The sequence below is a fragment of the Gavialis gangeticus genome, unplaced genomic scaffold, assembly GCF_001723915.1.
Source record: "Gavialis gangeticus isolate Ggan-Ray unplaced genomic scaffold, GavGan_comp1, whole genome shotgun sequence".
NCBI classification, from domain to species: domain Eukaryota; kingdom Metazoa; phylum Chordata; order Crocodylia; family Gavialidae; genus Gavialis; species Gavialis gangeticus.
In genome coordinates, this window is record NW_017729026.1 from 20,574,596 (window position 1) to 20,584,142 (window position 9,547).

General features: G+C 39.0%; 1 protein-coding gene across 1 annotated transcript in view; it reads left to right on the top strand.

Annotated features, from left to right (window-relative positions):
• The window catches only part of FRK (fyn related Src family tyrosine kinase), a 108,245-nt gene that overhangs the window by 65,833 nt on the left and 32,865 nt on the right, over positions 1–9,547 (top strand). Inside the window, exons 3-4 of the mRNA XM_019520067.1 lie at positions 4,845–5,008; positions 5,608–5,776. Of these exons, the coding sequence (XP_019375612.1) occupies positions 4,845–5,008; positions 5,608–5,776 (333 nt within the window). The remainder of the gene's footprint in view (positions 1–4,844; positions 5,009–5,607; positions 5,777–9,547) is intronic.

Consider the following 9,547-nt stretch of genomic DNA (forward strand, 5'->3'; position numbering starts at 1 on the left):
GTGATTGAAGCCCCCCGCCATTATCTGCAGTTTCCCTCTGACTACATAAACTACACCTAAAATCTATCTGCTGTAGGAGCAGGATACCTCAGTGGTATCCTTAGATTATACATTATCTATAGAACTCTATGGTATAACTAACTTGTGGACATTATGGGACACACACATACACACTGAAAGTATATTTAGTTTCTGACCCTTATGTTTTTATCTTTATTCACAATAACATAGACAGATATAGATAACATAGGTAACAGAGCTCTTTAAAAAATATATATTCCAGGGCAGATACAAAAAACCCTTATGTTTTCAATAGCATCTATACGCCCTCTGATGGTATTCAATGGAAAACACATGCTACAGTAGAAAGAAAAAATCTATTTAATAGAACATGACACTGCTTAAGGAAGTGCATGGGGGATATTTTATTTCAATTAAAACTGAATGAATGATGAAGAAAACTATATTACATGATATCCTTGGTAATTATATGTAACCAATATTTTCTATCAATTAAGTTACACACCATATGCAGCTGAAGAATTCCTGCAATTGGTAGTACTATAAATGCAAAGATTATCATTTTGGCACTTTAAGTTAATGAACAATGTCAACTGACTATGTTTTTAATTGTTCTAATACTTCAAGAACATATATATCTAAAGATATAGCTATATCTATATCTATCCATATCTCATGTGTGCCTATATATATATCCCTCCCCACCATTTCTGCTCTACCAATCCTTATTATATTCTCAAAATGAAAAGTGGGGACACTACTCATCTCAGGAGATAGGCAGTAGAGGGAGATTTTGGTAAGGGAAACAGAGGGTGACTAGGAAGTGAGAAGACAAAAGGAACATTTTCTTTTCTTTTCTGTTCCCTCCCCCTTTAGAAAAGAAAAAATAGGAGACATTTTCAGGAAATCCATTATTTTTTTTTGTCCATCACCTCATGATTGTTATCTCCGTCCTAATCCTACCCTTTCCTTTTCAAATCTAGTTCTAGTCCCTTTTCCCATTATGGTCTTCCTGGATGCCCAGCAGTGGTTGATCCATACTCCCCTTTCACAGTTGGCTCTCTATTTCTTCCCTTGCACTCAACCTACCCTGACAACCTGCACAGACTGCTTCATCTCCCTCTGATCCATACCCTAGCATCTCAGGAATACTGACACATGCAACTACTTTTAAACTTCCCTTCTTTTTACTTTATAGCTCCACTATGTGGAACCACTTTATCAGGTCTGAAGACTGTTCCTGCTGAAAACTCAGAAAACTTCAGTCCCAAGATCTCCAGGCTCAGAAAAACTATCCTTAGGCTCAGACTCTTCCTTCTCATAGGAGAACTCCATATTTCTCCTGATCTAAAAATTCTCTCTGTCTGAACCTCATACTTGTTGCTGTAACTGTGAAAGTCTAGGCAGCAAATAAAAATAGAGGGAACAGGAGCACCTTCTTACGTATCTCTGCGCTCTGATTTAGTCCCACAGGCCTTTGTCTCTTGATCTGTAACTCTCCCTTCTAGCTCACAACAAATGTGTTAAAAGTTGTAGGTCTTTGTGAATACGCCAAAGAATCTTGTTTTCCTTGCTAGGTGTGTCCTCCCTCTGACACCTAAAATCTATCTGTTGTAGGACCAGGATACCTCAGTGGCAGCCACATTATCTATAGAACTCTGTCTATGGTATAACTAACTTGCGGAAGTCCATTAGCTCCTACACACATGCAGGGAGCCTGCTCCAATAAGTTGGAAATCCAGTGCATTGGAGTAGACTCGATTAATCAAATCTGCTGGAGCATGGCTATTGATACGTTTTGGCAGCTTCACCTATCACGTGTATCAACATCACTGTGTGTCTTTGTGGTGACAAAATGGTGACGGTGCGCTTTGAAATAAAACATGTCTAATGAGCTTTAGCTCAGAGTACACCACCACCATTTGTTAGTATGGAGACGTGCCGTGATGCTGATACAGTGACGCGCAGGCGCTTTTAATTAGCACAGCTCACTAATTAAAGTGCAGTGCACCAGAAGCACATGTAAAAATGCCCTAATGTGTAATGGGACATCTCCTTCATGCTTTCTGAGGAGTTATTCTTTGATTTAGCCTTTGAAAAATCATGTTTTGTCTCACTCATTGTAAGTCCCATTAAACGTGCAGATCAATGTTGTTAACCTATCCATACCAATTCTGAATCCTTGCAGCTCCCCCAGGTCTGTGTATAAAGAGAGTGCCTAACCTGTGCAACAGGGGAAAGAGAAGTGGCAACACAGCTGTAACTTTCCCTGAACTGGAGACTGGGGGGACAGTGCATGTTCCTTTCCCCCTGACCTTGTTTCTACAAGTGTAAGCCTACATATGTGCCACATATTGTATCACCTGTTCCTTGACCCATTACCTTGAGAGGATTCTTTGCATGGTTGTAGGAATGCAGCCATGGTTCCAGAGGTAATTGATACTACTAGCTCCATAATTATTTTCCATCCTTGGACCTCATGATCATAACCTGACCCTGAGAAATTTACTGAAATAGAGTGGAATGTGTGAAGCTCCCATGCAAAGGATTTCAGTGAGGCAAATTATTTCATAGATTTCATAGGTTTTCATAGATATTCGGGCTGGAAGGGACCCTGGAGGATCATTGAGTCCAGCCCCCTGCCCCAGGGGCAGGAAGTCAGCAGGGATCATAGGATCCCAGAAAGATAAGCATCCAAATGTGTCTTGAAGCTGTTCAAAGTGGGTGTTTGAACCGCCTCTGGTGGGAGTCTATTCCAAACCTTGGGGGCTCAGACAGTAAAGAAGTTCTTCCTTATGTCCAGCCTGAATCAGTCGCAGCAGAGTTTGTGACCATTTGATCTTGTCATCTCTTGGGGCGCTCTGGTGAACAGATGTTCCCCCAGATCCTGATGAGCACCCCTGATAAACTTAGAGGTGGCCATCAGATCACCCCTGACCCTGCACTTTTCTCGGCTGAAGAGTCCAATGGTTCTCAGCATCTCATCATAAGGTCTGTTTTCCTGAGCTTGGATCATGCACATAGCTCTCTTCTGGACTCTCTTAAGCTTCTCCACATCCTTTTTGAATTGTGGAGCCCAAAACTGGACACATTACTCCAGGTGTGGCCTCACCAAGGCCGAGTACAATGGGACAATGATGTCCCAGGATTTGCTTGAGAAGCATCTGTGGATGCAAGCCAGCATTTTGCTCACTTTACTAGCCACAGCATCACATTGAAGGATCGTGTTCATCTTGTGGTCAATCATGACCCCCAAGTCCCTTTCATCTGTAGTGCTAGCCAGCGTAGCACTGCCGAGCCTATAAGCATGCTGCAGGTTTTTCCTCCCAAGGTGGAGAACCTTGCATTTTTTGGTGTTAAACACCATCAGGTTCTCATCTGCCCATTTCATGAGCCTGTGAAGATCTGCCTGGATCACTCTCCTGTCCTCAGGTGTGGATGCTTTACCCCAGAGTTTGGTGTTGTTGGCAAACTTGGCCAGTCCACTTCTGACACCAATGTCCACATCATTGATGAAGATGTTAAACAGTATAGGCCCTAAGACAGAGCCTTGTGGGACCCCACAGGTCACAGCGCACCAAGACGATTGGCTCCCATCAACCATCACCCTCTGGGTCCTACCGTGGAGCCAGTTCCCCAGCCAGCAGATCATGGTGATGTCGAGGCCTCAGTTAGCCAGTTTTGCCAAGAGGTAATCATGGGATATCAGTTTGAAAGCGTTTTAAAAGTCAAGATATACGACATCAATCTCTTCCCCCTTGTCCAGGTGATAGGTCACCTGGTCATAAAAGGAAACGAGATTGGTCAAGTAAGACTTACCCGCAGCAAACTCATGCTGTGTATCCCTCAGGATATTGCCATCAGCTAGTCTGTTAATGATGGCCTCTTTGATTAATCTTTTCCAAGACTGAAAATGTGTGCTTCTCTGCATACAGAGTATAACCAATAATGTGTTTACAGATAGAATTGTAAACATTTATCTTTCAAAAGGAAAATACTATGCTATTATCAGCAGGATTTTTCACACATGTTCAGCACTTGCAGGTCTTGATGATATCTGTGGGAGTTGCAGGTGCTCAGAACCTCACAGAATAAGTACATCTGGTATGTTTTAGTTCTCTTTTAAATCTTTGCCAGCCCAGAACTTGCTATATGGAATGTCAGTACCAATGTATGGAATGTTAGTAAGAGATAATCTTTATTGTTTTTTGTGACACAAGGGGCACATCTACACACTCATTAATGCACTTTTGCTGCTACATATTAAATTTAGTACTTCTAATGTGAGGTACTAAATAAATGTGCATTAAGCTGCCCTAATGCACAGTAGCAAAAGTGCATGCTATTTTAGTGACAGTGTGCAGTAGCCTATTTTTACTGTGCATTAATGTATTAGCACAATTTTGGACATGACACATTAATTCACAGTAAGTTAGGCTACTTTGCATTAAAGTGCATGTGTGGACATGCCCAAGAAGTAGGAATCGCCCACAGAGAACCCTTTCTGTATCTCTGGGCCAAATTCTGTAGGCCCAAATTTTCAAGTTTGACTGGTTTCTAAATTCATATTTGGTTTCTAAATACTAAGAGCTGGATTTTGGGAGGGTGATGTATGAGTGCTTGGCACCTGAAAAAATGAGGGCATTTTTATTTAGGTGCTTCAATACCCATATAAGAGTTTAACTATAATTTCCTGGTTTGAAAACATGGCTAAAATCTATACCTCATGACTGTGTTATTGTGCAGTACTACTGTGCAGTACTACTGTACATATTTAGCACCTGGCAACTTAATATATCTTTATTTATTTATTTTATTTTTAGTTTTTGATGGAACAACTGTGAAACACTACAGGATCAGAACGATGGATGACGGGACCTTTTTTTTAAGCAGAAGGAAGACTTTTAAAACCTTGAAAGATTTTGTTGACTACTATTGTAAGAACGGTGATGGACTCTGCGTAACACTTGGGAACCCATGTATAAAGGTAAAACTTGTTCTGAATTGTGAAAGAAATTTTTTGAACTAACCTTTTAGTTATCAGTCATAAGATATTAGGTTGCAAAATGGTGATGATCTGATTATTTTAGGAGGTCGTGGGTAGCAGCACTATTTCATTCTTGAAGCTGACACATTAATAATAAAACAGTATTGCATTTTGGACAAATAATTGTGTAGCTAGAGGAGAAAATGTGCCAACTTGTGATTTATGAATAGCTGTGTGTAAACGTATATTGAGATGAAATCGTCAAGTTCATGACTTTTGCTGTCTATAGGTAATTACGGAGACAAAACCATCAAGTTCAAGCAGGCAATATTTCATTGTTCAAAAAACTTGCTAGGGGGATTATTTCTTTTTTATGTAGGGGTATCTTCTTCGGAGCTAAAACAACCTTTTTTGTAATAGGAGTTGAATTTTATAGTAAAGCTATACATTCTGATATGTATTCTTCATCAAGCATGCATCGTGTAAATATTCACTCTTTATAATTGAAACCTCATTTGGAATGTGTATAACAAAGATTGACACATAATCCTGAAACAACATATTTAGTATTTGTGTTGTTTCTTTTTTTCCTACCCCAGAAAGAAATTCCTACTCCTTTTGATTTGTCATACAAAACGGTGGATCATTGGGAGATTGACCGAAAATCTCTGAAACTGTTGAAAAAATTAGGCTCTGGCCAGTTTGGTGAGGTGTGGGAAGGACTATGGAATCACAGTACCCCAGTGGCTATCAAAACATTGAAACCAGGTATGTCAAGTATCACTCAGATTTGCTGACAACAGCACTTGTTGTATTTTGCAAGTATTCTCTTAGAGAAAAACAGTAATGCTTCAAGACTTGTGGAACTCATCTTTTTAAAGGTATGTAAAATGTGACCCTTGTACCTTGAGATCCTTTGATGATCCCATGGCACTTTTCACTGAAGTTAGACAGGCTGTCTCCCCATGACTGATTCTTTTGGATCTTTTGTTGTTTGTCTTCTCATACCACATGGAAAACCAAATAGCTGGTCTGTTTCATTGTATGTTATCAGTAGCTGAAGCAATCAGTTTAGCTTTAATCTATAATCTGTAAAACTCTTTCTGCTAGTCCGCTATATTACTATAATATTTTATTGGTATAGAATCTGTAGTACATAAATCTTCCTGTTGCTGTTTAGAGTTATATAAAATAAAATGCCTGAGTCTAAATAATAATTGGAAATGCAATAGCAGTAGAAATACTGGCATACTTTACTAATTGCTGATGTGTTTTCCTTGTGCATCCTTTGTGAATAATGTAGCTTCTATTTGATTTTTTCTTTACATATTTAATTATTTTTAAATTCCTTTTACCTCATAATGCAATAACATGTACCAGCAGATAGCATAAATCCCATAGGCACCCGAGTGATAACACCATCATGTGTTTCCTTTAAAATGATTCAAAATGCTTTTGTTGTAACAGACTGGATTCAGGAAAATTCTTATTTTAAAAAACCTGTAATGCTTTCCAGAATAGAGGTAGACTTAACCATGTGCTTAAATGGTTTATTGACATTGAAACAATATTTGCAATATGTACAAAGCAACTGAAACAAAAAAAAAATGACTTCTTTCACTAGATTCTAAGTGAAGGAAAAGCTCATATATGGGGCTTCTCACAACATGGAAGCCCCATATGTGAGGCTATGTGAGACATACTTACTTCATAGATACTGTTTGTTTCTGGCATTAATGATTTACTAGAATTAGGTCACCTGAGCTAAATCCTTTTAAGTATCTGACACAGCAGTTATACAGATTATTGAGAGGGAAAGAAGAGTATGCCCTGAACAGTGAAGCATAATTTTTAAACAACTGCATAAAATAAGAGAGCATTAAATAGAGGGTGTGAGGAAGGGCAGCAAATAAAATAGGTAGCCTCAAATTAATTATTGGCTTTTTACTATCTTTATTAAAACAAGTTTTGATTATTAGGATCCTGGGAAAAGGATTATCTTTTCTTCTCTTCCTCTTCCCCTTCCTTGCCCTATCAATTTCTGGATGAAATACAACAATTGCACGTCAAACTTTTTTTGTGGGTGGACACCCACACAGAGCATATAGCAGAGTTGTGTCCCAAAGTGGAAGGCGCTTTTTTATCTTTATTTCCTTTCAGTTTTCTTTTTGAAACATGTTTTATATATAAATTTGCTTCAGTTTAAGGAAACACCTTGAAACAAACATGAAAATGAAGGAAACCTTTTTGCTGGATGTCAAGCACATGGTTTCATTCAGTTTACAATGTAGCTTGTTTTGACTCTGCTTAACTAGAAAAAGCTATTTTTTTACGTTTCAAGTTCTTGTAAAATTATTTTATTTGATTTTTTTGGATTGGCCAATGAACCAAAAGTGTTTAATTATTTGTATCATCCTAATGAAAACCGCAGTTCATCCCATTTGGTTTAATTAAGTTTTTTCCTTCTCTCCTGATAATACAACTTGGCTTCTCTGATTTATTATCAATTATCAGAACCTTCCATATTGCAAACTGCAGAATCTTTGGAAGACAATTTATAAAACAAAGCAGAGAAAGCTTACTTCCCTAAATGAGTGAGAGCATGGAGTCTGAAGGGAGGATAATACCAGATTGTTTTTTTCCCCCTTTCTATAACAGATGTTTGACAAGTTTAACAGATATTTCACTTCTCCCAGCACTCTACATTTAAAAGCATGATTCCACTTTTGATTTTCATCACTTCTGTAAGTCAAGAAATTCCTGCTGCATCCCTTGATCTTGCAAAAGGAAACATTGGGTAGAAAGATATTAAGGTTTAAAAGAAAGTCTAATGATCTTGGATGTCCTGATCTCTAGGGTACTCAGCTTGATGCATACTTGTACTGATTCTCAAAGGGTATCAGAACTCTCAGTCCATCTTTTGAAATGTCAGAGCTCAGCATCTTTAAAATCAGGCTTGAGGTGTATTAGGTTGAACAGTGTAAATCAGTAGCAGTGTTGGGCTCCCAACATAGAATCATAGAATCATATCATAGAATCATAGAAGTAGGGTTGGAAGGGACCTTGTAGATCTTCAAGTCCGACCCCCTGCCTGGGCAGGAGAAAAACTAAGCTCAAATGACTCCAGCCAGGTAGGCATCAAGCCTCTTCTTAAAGACCCCCAGGGTAGGAGCCAGCACCACTTCTCTTGGAAGTTGGTTCCAGCTCCTAGCCGCCCTAACTATGAAGTAGTTCTTACGGATGTCTAGTCTAAACCTACTCTCCAACAACTTGTGGCCGTTAATCCTTTTTATGCCAGGGGGTGCTAAGGAAAACAAGATCTCTCCCAAACCCTTCTGGTCCCCCCTAGTGAGTTTATAGACAGTCACCAGGTCCTCCCTCAGCCTTCTCTTGTGAAGGCTGAACAGGTTCAAGTCCCGCAGCCCCTAATGTTAATTGCCCAGTCATGGGATGAATCCCGCCATGTTTCTGTAAGCCCTATTATGTCTGGGTTTGAACTGGCTATTCTGAGGGAGAATTCCTCCTGTTTGTTCCCCCTACTACGAGCATTGGTATATAGGCATTTAAGGCCTTGCATAGCTGCGTGTGCCACCCCCCGATTTGGGAGACTGTCTGGACCCCTGTTTCTTACCTGGGCACTCCTTGCATTTGTCATCTGTCTTGCTCAGGTTGTGTCTCCACGTCTTCCTGAGGCCCCCTGTTTTTTTTTTTTTTTAATTATTTTGATCTTAATCTCTCTCTGCTTCTTTCTAAAATGGGGCTAATATTTTTCCAAACTCTTGTAAAGTGTTTGGAGATCTTCCTATTGATAACTCTATGAAATAATGTCTCTTATCATTATAGGCAGACAAGGTTATTTGGGTAAATGCAATATCTTTTATTGGACCAACTAAATAGTTGGAAAAATTGTCCTTTGCAAGCTTTTGGGTACAAACACCCTTCTTTAAGCATATAGAGGGTCTGCTGGAGAACTGTATGCTTTCCTGGATAGAATAGAAGCCAAACTAAAGATTATGATATTAGGACCCAAACCAAACTTTGTGTTTACCCAGCTGTTGTCATCTTTAACCTATTGTGTGGATGTGAAGCTTGGATGGCATATTGGAAACACCTGAACGCTTTGTACACCATAACCTTCAGTTATGTCCTCCATATTCAAGTGGAAGTACAGAAAAACTCCAATCCTCCATATAACTTGGAACTAATGCCAGCATTCTGGCACAGGCAAACAACAATGTTTCTATGGCACAAGCTTCATTGGACAGGATATGTCATAAGGATTTCTAACTAGCCAAAGTACCTGGCTTTGCATGGGTTGCAGTAATCAAATTTGAATCCTATCTTATTTCCCTTTACTAATAAGCTGTGTGTATGTGTTTAGTTTTGTACCCTATTTTACTTGTGTGATACAGCTTGACACTGTGAGCTTTTGGTCATACCAAAAACCTATAAAAGTTGAACATTTAAATGTATTAAACAACTTAATTATGAGGTAGAATTATTTATTTACTTTGTAAGACTTTAGCATAGCATCACATT